Source organism: Vespa velutina, chromosome 1 (genome assembly GCF_912470025.1).
Source record: "Vespa velutina chromosome 1, iVesVel2.1, whole genome shotgun sequence".
Lineage (NCBI taxonomy): Eukaryota > Metazoa > Arthropoda > Insecta > Hymenoptera > Vespidae > Vespa > Vespa velutina.
In genome coordinates, this window is record NC_062188.1 from 32,749 (window position 1) to 52,773 (window position 20,025).

The 20,025-nt window shown below is 37.0% G+C and overlaps 4 protein-coding genes across 18 annotated transcripts; 2 read left to right on the forward strand and 2 right to left on the reverse strand.

Annotated features, from left to right (window-relative positions):
* Positions 1 to 2,440: 2,440 nt before the first annotated feature.
* Positions 2,441 to 6,835, reverse strand: LOC124947799. Of its 4 annotated transcripts, none has more exons than XM_047490451.1 (3): positions 4,156 to 4,509; positions 4,016 to 4,061; positions 2,464 to 3,306 (listed from the first exon to the last, which is right to left on the reverse strand). In XM_047490451.1, exons 1-3 carry the CDS (start codon positions 4,247 to 4,249, stop codon positions 3,078 to 3,080), a joined length of 369 nt encoding a protein of 122 aa, XP_047346407.1. In that variant the 5' UTR covers positions 4,250 to 4,509; the 3' UTR covers positions 2,464 to 3,077. The 4 variants fall into 4 exon arrangements, 1 of the variants encoding a protein (XP_047346407.1); XR_007100500.1 differs by having other exon boundaries at positions 2,469 to 3,306; positions 3,843 to 4,061; XR_007100501.1 differs by lacking the exons at positions 4,016 to 4,061; positions 4,156 to 4,509 and adding an exon at positions 6,122 to 6,835 and having other exon boundaries at positions 2,441 to 3,306.
* Positions 6,836 to 6,877: 42 nt separating this feature from the next.
* LOC124947785 lies at positions 6,878 to 14,155 on the forward strand. 6 transcript variants are annotated; one of them, XR_007100498.1, is made up of 4 exons: positions 6,878 to 7,692; positions 7,867 to 8,044; positions 8,216 to 10,143; positions 13,443 to 14,155. XR_007100498.1 is itself a non-coding variant. In XM_047490419.1 (3 exons), the coding sequence occupies exons 1-3, from the start codon at positions 9,922 to 9,924 to the stop codon at positions 13,459 to 13,461; spliced, it is 390 nt and encodes a 129-aa protein (XP_047346375.1). In that variant the 5' UTR covers positions 8,053 to 9,921; the 3' UTR covers positions 13,462 to 14,155. The 6 variants fall into 6 exon arrangements, 1 of the variants encoding a protein (XP_047346375.1); XR_007100499.1 differs by lacking the exon at positions 8,216 to 10,143; XM_047490419.1 differs by lacking the exons at positions 6,878 to 7,692; positions 7,867 to 8,044 and adding an exon at positions 11,050 to 11,198 and having other exon boundaries at positions 8,053 to 10,143.
* On the reverse strand, positions 12,723 to 16,048 carry LOC124947753 (MICOS complex subunit MIC27). 4 transcript variants are annotated; one of them, XM_047490370.1, is made up of 7 exons: positions 15,657 to 15,720; positions 15,479 to 15,576; positions 15,023 to 15,198; positions 14,588 to 14,727; positions 14,127 to 14,360; positions 13,617 to 13,798; positions 12,723 to 13,485 (listed from the first exon to the last, which is right to left on the reverse strand). In XM_047490370.1, the coding sequence occupies exons 2-7, from the start codon at positions 15,491 to 15,493 to the stop codon at positions 13,417 to 13,419; spliced, it is 816 nt and encodes a 271-aa protein (XP_047346326.1). In that variant the 5' UTR covers positions 15,494 to 15,576; positions 15,657 to 15,720; the 3' UTR covers positions 12,723 to 13,416. The 4 variants fall into 4 exon arrangements, with proteins under 4 accessions (XP_047346326.1, XP_047346308.1, XP_047346299.1 ...); XM_047490352.1 differs by lacking the exons at positions 15,479 to 15,576; positions 15,657 to 15,720 and adding an exon at positions 15,893 to 16,048 and having other exon boundaries at positions 12,723 to 13,470; XM_047490343.1 differs by lacking the exons at positions 15,479 to 15,576; positions 15,657 to 15,720 and adding an exon at positions 15,893 to 16,048.
* On the forward strand, positions 15,076 to 19,910 carry LOC124947689 (asparagine synthetase [glutamine-hydrolyzing]). 4 transcript variants are annotated; one of them, XM_047490212.1, is made up of 10 exons: positions 15,076 to 15,314; positions 17,175 to 17,329; positions 17,416 to 17,541; positions 17,630 to 17,866; positions 17,942 to 18,116; positions 18,202 to 18,431; positions 18,515 to 18,642; positions 18,871 to 19,160; positions 19,277 to 19,511; positions 19,637 to 19,910. In XM_047490212.1, the coding sequence occupies exons 2-10, from the start codon at positions 17,204 to 17,206 to the stop codon at positions 19,794 to 19,796; spliced, it is 1,707 nt and encodes a 568-aa protein (XP_047346168.1). In that variant the 5' UTR covers positions 15,076 to 15,314; positions 17,175 to 17,203; the 3' UTR covers positions 19,797 to 19,910. The 4 variants fall into 4 exon arrangements, with proteins under 4 accessions (XP_047346168.1, XP_047346177.1, XP_047346152.1 ...); XM_047490221.1 differs by lacking the exon at positions 15,076 to 15,314 and adding an exon at positions 16,407 to 16,425; XM_047490196.1 differs by lacking the exon at positions 15,076 to 15,314 and adding an exon at positions 16,651 to 16,809.
* The last annotated feature ends 115 nt before the right edge of the window (positions 19,911 to 20,025 follow it).

Below are 20,025 nucleotides of genomic sequence, written 5' to 3' on the forward strand. Positions count from 1 at the left end.
GAATCGGAGCAGGTCTGGAAAGAAGGAACTACGTTGGACGCACCTACTTCCGGGATGCGTCTCAGCTCGGCGCACCTTCATCAACGAACGATACGTTCTCAACGATCTACATCAAATCTTCTAATACGATCTGCTATCATCGAATTCCCCTTTTCTTTCGGATTATTAAAACTATATCCTAACTATACTATCGATACGATCGATTACTTGATTTTAAAATCAATTATTTTCGACGAGAGCTTTGACTCGTCAAATGATTATTCGAAGGAATTCATTTGCGAACAAAACTGTTAACACACGTACGTATATAATGAAGGAAACCATTACCTCATTTCGCATCCTTAAGTTCCTATCGAACGGCTTTACCGACTCGACCGACGATCGAATCACTTTACTTTCTACGTACAAGGAGCTTCTGCAAGTTTACAAATGTGAAATGCACTGTGATGGTGCGCTAACGCGTTTATCCATGGCAAAGATTTTATATAAATTCTTTGTATAACGAACAACTAATCGAACAATATCGAATATCTTTGCAACCTCGAGAAAATACTCGTGGCACGATAACCACCAACGCCACTGAGCTCGAGTAACATTAAAATGATTGTGACCTTATCTCGATGCATGCGTACTTTCACCTACTTGAAGCACACAGGCTGTATGTTAAAACATGCAATACTTCGCGCGCTATACATACGATACCTTTGGAGCAATCTGAAATTGATGCATTATGCGTATAAATTTTACGCAAATTAATAACATAGTTGACTCATCCTCTCTCTCTCTCTCTCTCTCTCTCTCTCGCACGCGCGCGCGCACCTAGAATTTATCAAAATGATGTAATCGCTTTCTAGCGAGATTACAACTAGTACATGCAATCTCCTTGCGTTATTGGTCCTTTTGGTAAAACCTTTAAAGTTTTACGAAGAGCATGAAATTTACCAAAAAATTCCAGGCGATCTGCAAAGGTATGAAATTCCATCCGTTCACCGATTTTCTCTTGTCACGACAACATAAGGTGCGCATAAGGTGAAGGTATCGATTGCGCAACATCTATATTATGCAACGAAGGCGGCTTCCTGCTGTTATCCAATCGTCCGGAGCACAGGAACTCGATATAGTTGCACAGTCGCTATTTTCAAAACGCTATTTTTCTTTCTCTTAGCTTCGTCAAAGTGCTCCGATAAATGAAATTATCTACGTAATCACAAACGAGTTTTTCGTCTATTGAAATATAGTTTTGAAACGCCCTGTTATACAATTACATTGCTAATGCAATACCTTGGGCAAAGTGATCGATCTTACGACGATACGACTTGTTTGATCCTTCTTCGAACATTTATACTTCCATTTCTACGTTCCTTTTACGTAGACATCTACATACCTATTTTACTAACAATAAATCGGAAGGCTTCGTATGCTCATGCAAAAGAATGTAACGAACTTTTATAGGAAGCCGTAGCGCGCATCTGACATTTGGAAGCGTTGCGAAAGCGACTGTGGGAAGTTCTACGCGAAGCTGATATTTACGCGCGAAGAAAGTAAAGGCACCAGCCATGATGTTTCGAGCTCGATCGATTCTCGCTTGGTACGATGAAGTAGGTAGAATATAATTCTTTCTCCATGACAATTTGGTATTGGGCGGATTAAATGTCACAATCAATACCAGTTCATACGTCTAATTGAAAATTAATGCATCGTATAAAAGGATATCGCATTGAAAATGATTTAGATCTATGATTTAGATATTCGGGCTTAAAGGCACCGTTGAAAAATAAAGGTCCGGACAAAATAGACGGGCGATTGTATGAGGGACACATCCGTAGACGATTGGAAATAATTCCTGTGTGAAATCCGTACGATGATCGTAACGCTCGCTCAACGATCGTCCATATTAATGTTCGTAAGCGTCGCTGATGCAATCCTGGTATTCGTAGCAAGTAGAGATAGACGATAAATCATGTATTTAACGCCCTGCTCTCCCTTACCTAGCCTTGAGTCTACGTTGCACGGAGCATATATCGTATTTAAGGATAGTAATCCGAACGAACGCATATCGTAGACGCTAGACGCTAGACGCTAGACGCTAGACGCTTACCGTGCTCTTGATTTTATTTTCCTTTTTTCTAACGCCTCGCCAATTCGCTAAGATACGCAACATAAATGTTGGAAAACTAAGGCATTCTCGCTATACTCGAACGACCGTATCGAGAGACGCGTGTATGCGCATATGCCTGATAGACATGAGTTGGTTTCATTAGGTTCTCAACTCTATCAATCGTTCCATGTTACGTCTTACCAGTATTAAAATATTTAAAATGTTCTTTATTAGAAAGGATGTGATCATAGCTGTTTGTTTTCTCTTTTTTTATGCAATTATACTTAGTAAAATCATACTACAACAATGCTATACATACATACATACATACATATATATATATATATATGTATACATATATATATATATATATATATACACACATATACATGTATATGCATATACACATATACATGTATATGCATATACACAGACACAGATACGTAAATAGATATGTTAATAGATAAGATAGAATAGTAATTGCGAGAGAGAATAAATCGTAATCTTCCTTCACGTTGAGAAACGCGTTCAGTTGGATGGCAACTCGGTGGATGCTATCCACTCGCACGTTCTCCAGACAGAAAAGAGAACTGCGAGAAATTCTGGCGCGGAGCGCTACTTCCTGTTCAGTCGTCGCAGAAACTCCCGAGGGTTGGCTGGCTGGGAGGCATTTCATTTCCTTGGCGACTTCCGGCAAACGCGACGCTTCCGCCGTATCGGGACCGGGGCCGCCGTCGGCGTCGTAGTCGGCGTCGGCGTCGGCGTCGGCGTCGACGTCGTGTTCCTGCCCCACCCTTGTTCCGGTTCCCGTTTCATCCGCTTCCATCCCAACCACCCACCTAGGCATCCAAGCAGCCAGTCAGCCAGCCAGCCAGCCAGCCAACCAACCAACCAGTCAGCCAGCCAGCCAGCCAGCCAACCAACCAGCCAACCGACCGACCGACCGACCGACCAACCGACCGACCGACCACCCTCTATACTACGTCGCTTCTCTCACCCCTATCCTTTCCGCGCTTTCCTCTATCTGCCGCCCTTCCGCTCTACCCTCTTTCCCGTTCCTCTCCTTCCGCTCCACTCCTACCCACGTTGATGGTGCACAGAGCACTTCCGCCCACCCACCATCCCTTTCTCTGACATTTTCCTTTAACTTCCGTTCGTTCCTCTCCTTCGATCGTGCTTTTGCTTTTCTTTTAGAACCTTTCCAGTATCTAGACAATTAATAGATGTTCTATTTTTAGAAAATACACATTAGTGCTTCTTTTTACACTTTTTTCATTAATTCAATTCACATCTTCAAAAGCTAAAGCGACTTTTCTGCGTTAACGATTGTAATCCGAAATAACGATCCTATTGGAGACGAAAACCTTCATGGCCTCCAATAAATAATATCTATGTGTGTGTGTGTGTGTGTGTGTGTATGTGTGTGTGTGTGTGTATATTTCATAAGGCACTATTAAATTCGGTAGATACACTTAACCGGAATCAAACGAAATCAAAATTCATCTTCGATTCCATACTTGATCGTTGAAATCGTCGAAAAAAAGTTCGTTGGTATGCCGTTGATCATTTGATCATTCCGAAATCTACTTAAACGCAACAATCGAGAATACACCTCCTTCTCTTTTTGAATAAAAGCCTATGGTCTGTCGAGTTGGTATTTCGTGTAACGGGAGGAATTGGTATGCTCCTTCGTGTCACGAGATTACGTATTCTCGATGAGAAACCGAGCGGTTCGTGTACTTACCCCGGATGTACGTGTGCCAGCAACTTGGTGAGAAGTGTGCTTTACGCACCTGTCGCGAGTTTCGATGTATCTTTTACACTGCGGTGCCAACGAACTCTAGCGATCCATTCGAAATACATTCCAAACATCGTGGACATTTTTTTTTACAAGGAATAAACCATTACTTTGTATACCTTGGCTTGTCTATTGGCGTTGCTTTTGTACGAGTAGCGACAAAATCTGCTTATAAAAGAGAAAAATCTTATAATTTATCGATTGTTTTAACATGTATTATATCGAAAGATATAATACTTAATATCTTTTGACGTAATACATTTTAAAACTTTTTCCGCGCTAAAATCTCCTATGTCCGAAAAGTTACTATGCACTCGCACACGCACATTAATACTCTTGTTTGCGGCGCTCATGTGTGACTGTAAAGACGCGCCGGGATGACGATTATCGAGGGAGGCGACCGAAGAAGGTTGCCGCACATGTGTTATATCTATCCTAACAACGTAGAACGTAGAACATGGTAACCTTTCACACGACCCCAGAATTTGGATTTTCTCAAGGTTCACTCGTGTGTCCCATCGCGCATCGGGCTACCTATGTATATAACGCTACGTATACTTATATACATACGTAAGATTTTCTTTCTCTCTCTCTCTCTCTCTCTCTCTCTCTCTCTCTCTCTCTCTCTCTCTCTCCCTCTCTCTCGTCCGAAATTTTGATATAACATGGGATTTCTGGTTTATTTTCGCAGTTATTTCTGCCACAAGAGTAACGAAAAAGAATGTCGAGTTCATAAGTATACATTATGAGTATACATTATGAATATAACGCTCGAGTAAATTTCGATAATAGGCTAAGGTGACGCGATGCGGTACTCTTCTCTGTGGACATCTTTCAACGATCGATACCGATCGGGCCAGCAGAAAAAGGGAAGAGAAATGAGAGAATAGAGAAAGAGAAGGAGAAAAGAAGGATCTAGCTGGAGTTATACGACACCCCCTCCCTTTTCTGAACTGAGTTTTACTATCATCCCTACATATGGGGATGGTAGTGCGGCACATTCTAAACCACGCGGGACGTACCATCTGTGCACGTTCTGTCGCACACCCTCCCGCTATTTCGTCGAAAGTGACTACGTCGCGCTATCGAGAAGAATGTCAGCGTCCTTTCAAAAGACAAAGAAGATAAAAGTGAATCTCGGGGATGTATCGTTTTTATTCGTTATCCCTATCGCCTTTCCCTTTCTAGAAATGAATCGATCAAAGTAGAACGATGTAATATCTAGATTCTCAAAGTTGAAAAACGATTTATAATTCGACCCAATTAACTCGTGAACCTCGCTAATGAATTTTTTTATTCAAACGCAATTCAAACGCAAGGCCCAAGTTAGATCCAAGTGTCAAGCTAGATCGATCGATCGTAATGCTAAATCGATGGAGAATAAAAATGGAAAAAAATCAATATATCGTGGTAATGCTTACGTAGCGATGCGGAGCGCGCAAAGTGATCTCACTCGAGACAATTGCTGCTGGCCCCATCAAGCTTCATCAGGGTGATTAGCGAACGACATACCCCGTGGGTCGCTCCTTTAGATTAGCCGGTGCCCCCGACTCGCGGATCTCCCCCACCCCTTTTCTCTTTCCTACGTCCTACGTCACCACCGGGACCGTCCTGCATACGTCGCCTTCTTTCCTTCTCATCGCCTTCTTTGTTCCTCTTCTTCTCCTCGCGATCATTCCGAGCGTTCGAGCCACCAATGAACGTGACACATCGGTCAATGACACGCGTGTGCACATGCGGGTAAAGTAGCCCGGCCACGCTCGAGAGGCTTCTTCCTCCTCTGATGTCTCCTCTCCTCCTTCTTATCATTATTATTATAACCACTACTGCTATAGTATAATCGTCAGTATCATGAACGATGTATTAATCCCTCTTTCTCTTTAAATCGTACAAATTTTAGTAATTCGCCTTTAAACGGAGACCAAACGATAGCTGCTCGGTGAACATTAGATGAAGGCTCGATAAAGACTCGATGAAGACTCGATAAACATTCCTTAACAGATTCTCAGTTACGAAATCGGAGATATATCTACCTGCATCTCATATATCTAATCTACGTATTAATGCTGAATGCTTCTCGCGGCAGGACGCTTCTACGTACGTATGATATGTATGATACACACACACACACACACACACACACACGCGCGCGCGCGCGCGCGCGCGCTCACACATCTACATATAGATATACTGTAAAAGTAGAGGAACCCTCGCCTCGTACTCACCCCTTGAGCTTGCTTGTCTAGAACTCCCCTTCCTACATCGGCCCGAAATCTGGCCACACCTCGAGAATACTCTTCCGAGTATTAGTCACTCCTAGCGCAGCTGGGTTGCGTCCCTGGAGTTGCTGCTGGTTCTTCCCTTCTCCATTTCCAAGGCCGAATCAATCTCGGTTTATCCTAGAGGCGGGTTGGGATTTGATCGGTGCTCCCAAGTAGCGGCAAATATCCTTCTGATTTTTTACTACCATCTCCCTCTTAGCAACTGCACTTTAGTGAATTTTCTTAAACTTGTCTGGAAACTTGTCTTCTATCGTCAATAAGCTTTATTTCACTGATAAATTGATAGGTCCACGTATCATATGTACCTATACGTATGTAAATGTAGATAACGATCTACATTATTGATACATATAAATACTTAAATTTACAATAATTCAATCTACTTTTATCTCACCTGTAAACTAAGAGAATTCTAATTTCAAATATATAAAGACATATAAAAATATACCATATTCGTTTGCTATACTTATCCTCGTTTTCTAATCGATAACGTGTGCAATGCATATCTAGCTGCCCTTGTGAAAACGGAAATATGGCGAAGGGAGCGAAGGCCGCTGATTTAGGAGAGGGCTGAATTTGTTTGTCGAACCGGGCTTCCCTGCTAATGCCCTAGTTAGTACTTTGGTTTCTTTTGTGCCACCCTCCAACTACTAGCCGCGCTCTCTCTCTCTCTCTCTCTCTCTCTCTCTCTCTCTCTCTCTCTCTCTCTCTCTCTCTCTCTCTCTCACTACCACGTCCCCCAAATCCGTGGATTTTAACCCTCGCAGGAATGGGAAATGCACCCTTCCGCTATCCTACTATGGTTATTCTACTTTGTAGAATGCAATTTTCATCTCGCACACCGTTCAAAAGCATCATCGAGCGTCCACGTTTTCGCTCGTGTTCAATAAATGTAGCTATTATATACTAATAGGAAAAAGTAAGAAGGGATACGAAACTTCATGAATCTTCTTCGTTTCTCTTTATTAAGTGAGTTGTTTAGTTTTTTTACCTGTCGAATAGGAATACGTAGACCTTGTATCATACTCGTCAACGAATATAAGGGAAACCCTTCTCGCTGATGCTTCGTATTTTGAAAGCAAGCCACTCTAAATGATGAGATTTTCGATGCCATCCGTCGCGCGGAGGAAGGGTCGCGTTTGTTGAAAGAAACCGGAGCGCATTAAAGTATTGCCGGAGCGCTTTCGCTTTTGGCTTTTGCTTTTGCTTTTGCTTTTGCCTTTATAGCCGCCTGGAACAATGACGAATCCCCGACGTCATTGTGGTTGCCCCTGCAGCTCCGATGAAAATGCAGGAGGAAAGGGAAAAATGTAAAAGAAAGCGCGGCGAATGTGGGAAGAAAGAAAATAGAAAACAAAAAGAGAAAAAGAGAGGAAGGTGTGCATCAGGCAACAGTCACTCGCTCCTGATTACACGGACCATTGTGCAATGACAACGAAATCGGTATATGAGAGGACGAATGTAAAAAGACGCCCATGACTGAGGAAAGATAGGCTATAGCGTCATAGAAATTCGTAAGTGAAATTTTTCCAATTAAAGAAACAATCCAAGATAGGAGATATCCATAGAAATCAAAACCGAACCAATATCTCCAATGATCCTTGAGATATTCTCACGATTAAATAAAAATATATTACTTACTTAATACATACGATATGTAAACGTCGATTTGAAATGGCATTTTTCAGACTCATTTACTGCAACTAAAACACCTTGACGGATTATAATGAACGAAAGTAAAATCTTATTTTGCTCGTTATTCACGATGAACGAATATTCCTACATCATTCTGAGTTGAGAGCTTGCAATTATGTAGATACTGCGCATGTACATGCGTGCGTTAATATGCGCAATCATCTCTAGATGGTAGGTATCTCTAAATTTCCCAGTAAAATTGTCATTTTCTCTTTCTCTCAGAATGGACTTTGTGCTGTTTGAGCTTTGTCTCTTACAGTAAATATGTATCCGGACGTAATTTCGTTAGAAATATTCATAAAACTACATTAATGAATTTGACCAGTGCTATGTACTACACAGAGACAGAGAGAGAGAGAGAGGGAGAGAGAGAGAGATTCCAGTTTTTACATATACCACGTAAGCCACTGCACTGCAACGAATGCACGTGCATTGGATTAAAGACTCGTCGTTGATACTTCGCTAACCTGTCGCGGAGAAACCGGAAACGAGTTGAATTCTTACGTGGAAACGCCTCGATCCCGCAGGCCAAGCAGGTAGGACTGGTAAAACGGGTGGGGCTTCCGCTTTCAGATCGTCGATCAGGATTGATACATCGATCATTCCTCGTACGTATAAAAGAACCGTACAAGTGGTTGAGCAGTCCTTATCATGAGTAATCTCATTAATCGCCGTAAAAATCGCTTTTATTTTTTTCAAACATAACGCTCGTACGACTGATGTAGATTATATAGATCGCGTGTATGTATATATATATATATATATATACATATGTATATATCGCTCTTTTCTTCTATCACTGAGCAACTTTAAAACGTTCCTTCAACAAAGATTTCGCTACTTTTGTAATCTTTTGCGCATAATACATAGATACGACATGAGATCACCGAAGAACTTTAACATAAACCGCAACACAGGAGGATGAGGCAATGTTACGAAGTATCGACGTTTCGGTGTAACGATATCTTCTTTGAAGGTTTTACGTGTCTACGACCTTCTAAGGGTGCGGTTGCGATCACGATTGATTCGAACATAATAGTATTCGAATGAAGAAAGATGAATGTTTGTCTCTGCAAATAAAAATCGATATCATCGTTCAGCCACGCAACGTTATCTATGACTTATACGGAAGTCATTTAGTTGTAAAAGTTGGAAGATAATTTCACTATGTGTATATTATATTTGGATTGTATGAGTCATCAAAAGTTGATATTTATAAGTCGAAGCGAGTCCTAACAACTATTTCCCACGATCCATGATACACGTCAAAATATTCATCATCGAGTAGGGATAACGGTGCCGGGATACTTTTCGTTCGAACAGCGACTTTAAGTCCCGAAGCAAGGTAGTATCGGTATTTCTTGCGGTTCTTTGTCCCGCAGGCCGTATACCAACCTCACCTCACCTGTGCCAGGCCAGTTCGTCCAAGTAACTCGATCACGCGTGGCATACTGTGGTGGGGTACTCCTCCCTCCTCCAACTATGGTAACATCCTTCGGAGCGTCTCCATCTTCGCACTCGCTTCATCTATTCTCGCAGTGCAAAGCTATCGTTTTGCTTCCATTTCTGTTTTTATTCCTTCTACGAATCAGCATCGACTACCTCTCTCTCTCTCTCTCTCTCTCTCCTTTCAACTACATCTCTACTACTCTGCGTAGCTATCTATCGCTCTCGCACTTTCAGTGCTCTCATCGTCATTGCAAAACGTTATACGCTTCATTGTAACAATCTGAAAGAATATCGAGTTTCAAGGGGTTCCGCTGACTGTTCGACCACTCTTACAAATAAATAATTACACATTGATATGGCTTTATACGTAGGAAATAAATGTTCAAACTAAAATAAAGTGTCGATCGTTAAAATAAACAAACGAATATGATTAGATGAAGGAAATAAGTCTGAGAAAAGCGCTCTAACGTATCTTGCGTCGATCGTCGAGATCGCAGAGACTCGTATCGCGAAGAAGAAGGGGGACGATAGGGGGCGATAGAAGGCAAGAGAGATGGCCGCACAGCCAGGTCGGTCATAGACTGCTTTTTCTAAAGAGTATGAGAAGCTGGAATAACCGACCCGATGAACCGAGGTTCCGGAGGACAGAACGGTACACGATGCCTTCCTCCTCCTTCTCTTCCAACCTTCACCGTGAGGCCACCGAAGATGAGGGCCAGCAGGACCTCGGAGTTCCCACTCTTGAAATTCCTACGTACGCTTCTGATGGACACAGGCTTACGTATAGGTATACGGTACTCGCGCGCTGTTACCTCGCCAAGGTACACCTATGCTTTTAGGAAAATAGTTTTCGTTATTGCGCTATTCTTCAAATTCGCCTAATTCGCCTAATTCCCCTAATTCGCCGTATCGTCGATCATTTGTATAATGTACACGTACTAGGACACGTACTCGCATTACATATCGTACTATTAAATATTATTTTCTTTAAAACATTTGTCATCGTTTACTCGTCGTTTACCCGCCGTTTACATGCCGTTTACGTATTGAATATTTCGAACGAACGCGTTGAAGTCATTCTGGAGGCAGCGCTCTACGTTGTAAGTTAAATCTCTAATTGAAATCATTTCAACTTGCTTCGCAATCTAGACGCGTTGAGAAAGTTTTGACTCTCGAGCGCAACCATCCGGACGAAAATTACTTGCTTGCGATATGCGAAAAGTGTCTATCTTTTGCAATGATTGTTTATTCTAAATTTCCAATTATTATGGTATTCTTGCCATGAGAGCACTTTAATAGACGACTAAAGGTTAACGACAATTCCAAGAACGCTCGACAATTTTCATCTCGATCCTCTAAAATGACCCCAATGCTGCCTTAATTTAGACAATTTGTCGTGTGGTCCTATCTCGACGATTGTGCCATTATATACGCTTCTTCATCCACCTTCACGGACATATCCACCTAACTATCCTAGTTATTATTTTTATCCCTTATCCCGTAAAGGTCATAAACGATCCTTATGATTTCGTTGATTACTTTAGTTGATTATATCGATAAGATTTAGAAATTATTCAACGAACAATAATCGATCGAAGAAATCAATCTCGTATATGCGTTTTTACCAAACGGAAAAAAACTTACTCGACGCTAAAAGATCCGAGGAACGCGATAATACGCGTGTGTCCTCCTCTATTTCCGTTTACGCTTATGTACCTCGCAATCAGCCGTCGGGCTCTTCCAAGACGAGCGATTCGAGATGGAGCAGGAGAGAAACGATGAAACGAATGGAAGAGGGCACTCCGTTATCGTTCACCTCTCATAACGGTTTCTTCGACGGAGGGCGCGATCCCACATCGCTTCGTGTCGTCGCTGGGTAAGAATGGCTCGCCGTTTATATCTATCCATCTCTATGTATCTATGTAAGTATGTATATCCATGTATTTATATACCATATTGTAATCGATCGATACGTATCCACGTATCCTTATTACGTGATACTTATTACGTCAGCGTATGATCGTAGCCCATCGATCAAAGGATCCTTGCATCGTCAATAATATTCAATAAAGTACAAGCACAAATTTTAAAAGCTGAATATTACAAAATCAAGATGTCTTTGCAGTGATTCTTTGGACGATTCATTCCAAATATTAGCTTACGTACAAATTATGGGAGAGGGAGAGAGAGAGAATAAAGTGAAGCTATCAAGTATAGAGGAATACGAATGTATCATCTAGTACATCGTAATAACACCTTTGTTTCCGGTAATGGAACAAAACGCCAACTCCTTAAATGCTTTTATGCCCTCGATGTAACGGCTCCTCGTGACTTCTTTGGCTTCCGGTACAAGCGAGGGTCACTGAAGACCCGGAAGTTCGTTCGACTCAGCGCATTAACTTTCCTCGGAGCCCCTTAGTATTATATACCTTTCAAGCCATCGGATACTTTGCGAATTGTAGCACGCGGAAGAGTAAGTGGAAAGGCAATCTATGACACTACAGTCATTTCATCGTTTCTTTTTCCTTACAATCGGCATTCTAACCACGGAAAGGTTACAACGCTGCTCTATAATAATTACTCTGATATTTAATATATAATATTTCATAGATTGAATATGATAATTGAAAAAGGGTTTACATTGCCTCGACTTTCGTAACATGAGTAAAATAAATCTTTAACGTATACATCTAAGCGTCCATCTATTAACAGCGTATTGTAAACTGATGCGAAATACCAACATGTGTGTGCATATATATATATATATATATACACATATATATAGTATAAAAACGCACATTGACGAGACATTTATTACGTTATTATTAAACGAATCTAATTCATATCTTATACCCTTTGTTCAATTCACTTGAAATAATATCAACAATATTCCTTTATCTATTAGCAAGGCAGCTAAGAATACTAAAATTCCTTAAAAGTTCGTATAGCTGCAAGAATGTATGTACGTGTATTGCGTTCAGAATATTCATACTACCTATGGTGTGCGTTACACTTCACCTACGTACATTTATATAACGCGACCGATGCAAGAAATACACACGCGATACCTATCCTCGCGAATGTAACATTCAGCTAGGCGAATATGAAGCGCCACATGTTGGGAAGATGTGGGAAGATTCTACGACAGTATTACATTACCGCATTTACCCCAACAATTGGACCTAACGCGCTCGACGCCGAGTCAATTAAGAAGACTCTTTCTTCTTCCTCCGCCCCTCCCCCTCTCACTCTTTCTCTGCCATTACGAGCCAACGGACGTACACATAAAATAAAAATAAAGAAGTAGCTTGATCAAGCTACTGCGACAGATTTGTAAACAGGTATAATATATTCTAATCAAACTTCGATATTATACATTTTTAAAGGAATGTAATCACGATTGATAATTCTACAATCTATATTGCGCAGTAAAATTTCCTTTTTACATTCATTGTTTTCATAAATAATTCTTGCTTATATGTAAATAAAAACAATCACGTACGATCCAACTTTAACGTGTTGTAGAAAGAGATGTTTTTCGATGTATAAAAAATGTCGAATTATACGAACAACATATAAATATTATTTACTAATTTGATTTGACGAATTTAAAAATTACTTCATACTATGTACAAGTTTTACTATCTACTGTTGCATCTATTCTTGCAAGTCCAACATGATTAATTAATCGAAAGACTTGCTTTTGTGTATGTATATGATACTAAAGACTGTTCGTATTCTTTACCAACCATACGATATAATTGACATTAGATTTTTATATAAAAATTCTCAATTTTGTGGCGAGAGAGGGGGGGGGAGAGAGAGAGAGAGAGAGAGAGAGAGAGAGAGAAATTGAAGAAACTCTTCCAATGACACATATTCTTTTCATAAGCTTCTTACCACTCTATTAGTATCTACCTGTGTCTTCTTAATGAATTAGAAGAATAAACCACAGAGAGAAAATATGACTTATAGAAACCAATATATACATATATCTTACATATATAAATAACAATGAAATCTTTTTCTAATACTTGTTACTATATATTTTTACAAACAATTACGATTTAGATAATCCGGTGATAGCTATCTTTTTAATCGACTTTTTCTTTATTTTCAGAGTCTGTCTTAAGCGTTGATGTCGTCACCTGCAACACAGCAACCTTATGCAATAAATCATATAATCGATTACATAAAAAGCAAGTTTATCCACGTAGTACGATTAAACGATGTTATGGTATATTTTTAATTAAAAATATATATCAAAAAATTAATAGTTATATATACGATATACCTCCTTCTTATCGGTTACCAGTTCCCATGTTCTTTCGCTTAAAGAACCAACTACATTGACAATGGCCCGCCCCGTATCAGCGCTCAATTCTACGAGTTCCGAAAAAGTACTAGGCATTTTAAATGTCGACATATTTGACAATTTAATATCTGGCAGTACTCGCTCGTTATCTCCTGGCTTCACTGAAATAAGTAACGTAATCTTAAAATCTAAGAGAGTATGATAACTCAATAAACAATTCATAAAATATAATAAAATTAAAGATAAACATAAGAAAGGAATAAACCTCTCTTATGTATGGATATCTTTTATAAATAAATCTAAACTAATAGAAGTACGTAAAATGCCACTTCAAAAGATACATTAAACATTATCTTCTTGTAAAATACAATGATAAGAAAAATGTTTTATCGATAGGAGGGGAAAGCGGGGTGGGGTATTAATGTTAACTTTAATTTTAATTCTACGATTTGTTTTATGAAATGTATATCAAAAAATTTTGTTACTCACCGCCATAAATAAAATTATAACTAACATTAGCATAATGTTTGGCATATTCTAAACTTTCCTCAGCTTTCTTAGGATAACAAATGGCTGCGACACTAAGAGCACCTGTACTGGTATATATCAATTTCTTCAAAAAGCCTCCTCGAAGTCCAAATATTATACCTGTCAGTCCACCGATTCCAATAGCACCGAAACGTGGCATAGTATTATCTTCTTCTTGAAGATACTCTACTAAATCTGAAATAAAAAGATGAAACACGCAGAGACAAATGGTTTACTTACAATATGGCATTTAAAAATATTATTTGTACTTGTCTCAAGTATGATATACCAAAAGACAAACATTGACTAACAATTAACATTCATAATATTATTTCAAAACATAGGAAAAGCTTTAATCATACTAAAGTTTAATTTTTGTTGAATAAAGGATGTCCTTTCAATAAATTAATATATTTCTTTACATTGACTATGCTCCAATCCGGTGTTTATCTTTGACGTAACTGTGTCAGATATGACTTGCCATTGTAACATGACACCTTCGAGGGATCTTCTAATCGACCCAAATTGTTGCTCCAAGGCAGAAGATGGATAAACGTTTGAACTGCAAGTAATATCTCTAATAATCAATTTGTACTATATCATAACCTAAAAAACATTGAACTCTATTTTGTTTTCCATTCGTTAATTTTTAGTTCATTTAATATAACATATATTATTATTATTATTACTATTATTATTATTATTATTATTATTATTATTATTATTATTATTATTGTTGTTGTTGTTGTTGTTGTTGTTGTTGTTGTTGTTGTTGTTGTTGTTGTTGTATATAGACGTCTAAAAATATAAAATTAGGAACTCTTCTAAAATTAGGAAACATATTACCGATGGTTTACCATGGAATATCTTTGGAGTAAACATCTTCTAACGGATAAATAGGAAGTTCAGAAGGTCGAATCATCTTGCTTTCTTTCTTATTGTTGCAAGAATCAGGAGAATCTTGAGGAGATTGAGATCGAAGTACTGGCACCGCTGCGCAAAGTCCGCATGGCATTAAGAACTTTTTCAAAAACTGTATAAACATAAACGAATCGAGTTTCAATTTTAAAAGACAGTACACTCTTCGATGATAGAATAATATAAAAATTAACCAAACAGTCAGATATTAATTCTTGAACTATATTACAGGTAATATATATATAGTTGAACAAAATTCAATGAAAATATTAATGAAAAAGATATGAGTCTTTATGTATCTCATTGTCGGACAAGCGAATTCACAAATAAAAGTCGATAATACACTAGACAAGACCATTTATCCAACATAGTCATAACCTTTAAAACGCAATTACCTTTAATCTGTTCATTATAAATTTCGTGTATATACAATTGCCCCAAGTTTTGACTATTATATCAAAGACGATATTGCCGTTTAACTGTAGTAAAAGAACTGGAAATCATTAAATAGTAGATACGCGTCGTATACGTAACCGTTAATACGTAATTCGGTAAAGAAGGTGAATGATATACCGATCGAGAAACTTTTGGGTTAACTTTAGAGAGCAGAGTGACACTCTTTGTAATGCAGTATGAAATGACTGTTGCGAGCTTCTATAAAAGAAAGACTGAAAGATATTTTCCTAAAAATGGCAAATTGTGGGTGTGTGTATGTGTACATATATGTACATATATACATATATATATATATATGTATATATGTATATATGTATATATGTACATATACGCACATAAGTATGCACACATACTTTTATACCGACTCTTCCAAATTCCGTTAGAATACCGGGTTGATAATTATCGCAACGATGAACCGGTTCCCGACACGTTATATCTTTTCCAAAAATATTTCCAATTGTGTAATCCAAAAATTTGTGTACAAAATCATTCATTTCCCATTGAATTATATCAAAATGCTTTATCAATGATATTATCTCAATTTTAATGGCCAAAAATGTAATCTGATATTTATTTGAACTTTACCATACATCAAAACAATACTCCCAGATTGTAAAACGTTTCTATGGTAACGTCTCTATATGTATACGTCTATTTTCCTTAGGAAATGAATGTAAAACTTCACAATTAATGCCAAACATATATACATATGTATGCAGTAAATCATATAAATCTCGAAAAGCATATTTTTCAAATATTTTTCAATCGGCTCGAAAATAGTTCGATGTAAATAAAACTTTATAGAAATGTCACTATCTCATGTATAGCTTACTTAGTATGTATGTATGTAGCCAACCAGCAAGAGACACATTTCATAATCCTTAAGATAAGTCATTAAAGATAGAAATAAAAAGATATTTATAAATATTAAATGAAAATTAACAGACGCGCACGTCATAATAATGAATAAAATGATGATTTATTAAGAAAAGAGTTATATTAATGAAAAAAGAATTTCTCTTTTATGAAAAATTGATCATATAACTTTATTTATTTCTTTAAAGATATCAGATAGCTTTAAGATGTATATATATATATATATATACGCGTACATATATGCATACGCATATACATACGCATATAGATATGTACGTGCCGTAGGAGTTTGCGTAAACGCGTGTATTCCACGTGTCAAATTAAGGAATTGAAAATTTTCTTATTTAGAGCATATTTCGCACAGAGCTTTCTCATTATATTATAATTACAAAAGGTTGTATATAAATAAATAAGTATTGTTTCATATATCTTTTGATATATATATATATATATATACATAATTTTTAATTTTAATGTCAGTGAACTGTTCATGTAAGGTATTAATAGTTACTATTTAATTACATAATTACATAGCAATAGATTTTTATCTATTTATTTGTCAATAGTTTATAGATATAAGAAAGTCAAACTAAGAAATCGTAAAATTAATAAATTAAAGGGAGAGAGAGAAAACTATTAAGAAATCCCTCCCAAATAATAACATATGATTTGTGTAAAGGAGAGATCAATCTGTTGTTAAATTTACACTTGATATATTAGAATAGAAGAATAATTATTAAAATGTAATAAATTATACAGACGAGGAAGATTAACGGTGCGTTGATAAAATGTGTGGAATTTGGGCTCTCTTTGGTCTAGATGGAAAGCCTATAAATTGTATCTGTGAAAATTTTGAAAAAATATCTCATCGTGGTCCTGAAGCATTCCGAATTGAATTTGATAATAGAGTTAAGGTATAAAATTCTTTCCAAACGATAAAATAATATATAATGCTCTATTAAAGATTTATGTTTTTGACTTGTAAAATGTTATCTCGCAGAATGGATATCTTGCATTTCATAGATTAGCAATTGTCGATTGTCTCAATGGGATGCAACCAATGAGGCTTAATAAATACCCATATCTTTTTTTATTGTGCAACGGTGAGATATATAATTGCAATAAGGTAAATCTGTATAAATTTTGAAAACTCCATAAACTCAATGTAATTTGTATTACATCTAGGACATGAACTTTTTTCTTTTATGTTACAGCTAGCGGAGCAATATAATTTTCAATATACAACAAAGTGCGACGTAGAAGTGATTTTGCATTTATACGCTCAAGGTGGATCCGATAATGTCTCACGATCTCTAGATGGTGTATTTGCATTTTGCTTACTCGATATTAAACAAAGGAAAATAATTATCGGAAGGGATCCATACGGCGTTAGACCCTTATTCAAATTATATTCAAATGGTGGACATTTGGCGATAAGTTCCGAAAGCAAAGTAATTTTAGCTTTTTGGAATGGCTGTGTATTAATAAATTTTGTAATACTAATAATGCACGTCATATTTATACAGGGTCTCATTAATATATGTAAACATATGCAAGATGAGTACATATTGGAACCATTTCTACCAGGTAATTACGAGGAATATGAACTTTTGAACGACGGCCGAACAAGACTATTAAAAACCATCAACTATCATAAGCCCGGAGACAAACCTAACTTTCAAGTTTATACACCTTGGAATAGTACGTTAAGGATGAAAATATCAACTAAGATCTTCACTTATATTCATTTAATGTTAATAATAACGCGACAAAATATATTTTTCAGTGCTAAGTAATAGCGACGTACATGAGAACATAAGAAGATTGTTTTCGGCAGCTGTTGAGAAACGCTTATTGGCAGATAGACGAATAGGTTGTTTGTTATCTGGTGGATTAGATTCCAGTTTAGTTGCAGCTACGCTTGTGCAGCATGCAAAGAAACATGAGTTACCATACAAAATACAAAGTTTTGCGATAGGTATGGGAGATAGTCCAGATATTATTGCAGCAAGACAGGTAAGCACACTTTTTTCTATTGTTATTATCCTATTGATTCTTGTGCATATAACGAAAAAGAAATGTATATTTTTATATACTAGGTTGCAAGCTATATAGGAACGGAACATCATGAAATTATTTTCTCTTCCAAAGATGTAGCTGAAATTTTGGATAAAGTTATTTACCATTTAGAAACATTTGACATTACAACGATACGAGCTTCTGTCGCGTAAGATTTTTCATATATTCATGTGTATATATACCTATGTGTATATATATATATATATCATTTATTAATAAAGAATTTTTCCGTTTACATGTATAATATTTGCTAGAAAATTACTTAATTATTGAAAAGAGCTTGGCGGAAAAAAACTTATCTCAACTGCTTTAATCATCAAGTTAAAAATAAGGATGAATAAGTTATTAACGATTATATATCTTATTTATATTCTAGGATGTATATTATATCAAGATACATTTCCCAAAATACAGAAACAACTGTGATATTTAGCGGTGAAGGCGCAGATGAATTAGCACAAGGATACATTTATTTCAGGGATGCTCCCACAGCTATGGATGCACACAATGAATCAATTAGATTATTAAAGGACATTTATCTTTATGACGGTTTAAGAGCTGACAGAACAACCAGTGCATTTAGTTTAGAACTTAGAGTTCCATTTCTTGATATACAATTTACAAATTATTATTTGTCACTTGATGCTGCCATTAGACAACCGCAAGGTAATTAAAATACGTATTTCAAATTTATCACTCGTTAAATTAACTAATAATACATTTTTAAGGTAGCTTAGGTTTCTAGAATGAACATCTTTTCATTCAGTTTCTCTTTAATACAGGTGGAATTGAAAAATATTTATTAAGATCTGCATTTGATGGTACTGACATATTGCCATCTAAAATACTTTGGCGACATAAAGAAGCGTTTAGCGATGGTGTTACTTCCATTAAAAAATCTCTTTTTCAAATCATTCAAGACATTGTGGAAGATAAAGTACAAGATGAAGATTTAGCAAAAGCACCCATTAAATATCCCCACTGTACGCCAAAGACTAAAGAAGCCCTTTATTACAGGTGATGGGATCTCTCTCTCTCTCTCTCTCTCTCTCTCTCTCTCTCTCTCTTTTAAATGTTTAAATTAGTTAAAAACTCACGTAAGTCAAGGATAAAATGAACTTAATGTTTGTCGTTTTTAACAGAAATGTATTCGAATCATATTACGGTGGTCAAGCTGAAAGTTTCACTCCTTACTTTTGGATGCCACGTTGGGTAGAAGACATCGTGGATCCATCCGCACGATTTATTAATCATTATTCTGCCGACGTAGATATTAATAACGGTTATCAGATCAAAAATTGATAATAGAATTATATGAAAAGATGTACCTATCCTATAAACCAAATTTTTAACATCTTTTTATCATATTTGTTAATATGATATGACTATATTTACGAAATAAATTTAGGAAAATTCTTTAACGTTCCGATTTATAAAAGAATTAAATATATATTCGGAAATTTATGTACTAATGATATAAAAATAATATAAAAATATTCTGTGGTATACATATTATTTTGTAAAAGAAAAA

Excerpts from the sequence above, each read along its gene's own strand:
- LOC124947799 (XM_047490451.1), bottom strand. The coding sequence starts at position 4,249 with ATGAGCGCCGCAAACAAGAGTATTAATGTGCGTGTGCGAGTGCATAGT. Across the intron at positions 4,062-4,155 it reads CGCGGAAAAAGTTTTAAAAT|ATTTTGTCGCTACTCGTACA; the intron begins GTATTACGTCAA and ends TTTTATAAGCAG. Across the intron at positions 3,307-4,015 it reads ACGCCAATAGACAAGCCAAG|ATACTGGAAAGGTTCTAAAA; the intron begins GTATACAAAGTA and ends TTAATTGTCTAG.
- LOC124947785 (XM_047490419.1), top strand. The coding sequence starts at position 9,922 with ATGAGAAGCTGGAATAACCGACCCGATGAACCGAGGTTCCGGAGGACA. Across the intron at positions 10,144-11,049 it reads CGCGCTGTTACCTCGCCAAG|CCGTCGGGCTCTTCCAAGAC; the intron begins GTACACCTATGC and ends CCTCGCAATCAG.
- LOC124947753 (XM_047490343.1), bottom strand. The coding sequence starts at position 16,033 with ATGAATGATTTTGTACACAAATTTTTGGATTACACAATTGGAAATATT. Across the intron at positions 14,728-15,022 it reads TACTCCAAAGATATTCCATG|TTCAAACGTTTATCCATCTT; the intron begins GTAAACCATCGG and ends TATTACTTGCAG. Across the intron at positions 13,486-13,616 it reads TGGTAACCGATAAGAAGGAG|GTTGCTGTGTTGCAGGTGAC; the intron begins GTATATCGTATA and ends TTATTGCATAAG.
- LOC124947689 (XM_047490212.1), top strand. The coding sequence starts at position 17,204 with ATGTGTGGAATTTGGGCTCTCTTTGGTCTAGATGGAAAGCCTATAAAT. Across the intron at positions 17,542-17,629 it reads AGATATATAATTGCAATAAG|CTAGCGGAGCAATATAATTT; the intron begins GTAAATCTGTAT and ends TTTATGTTACAG. Across the intron at positions 18,643-18,870 it reads ACGATACGAGCTTCTGTCGC|GATGTATATTATATCAAGAT; the intron begins GTAAGATTTTTC and ends TTTATATTCTAG.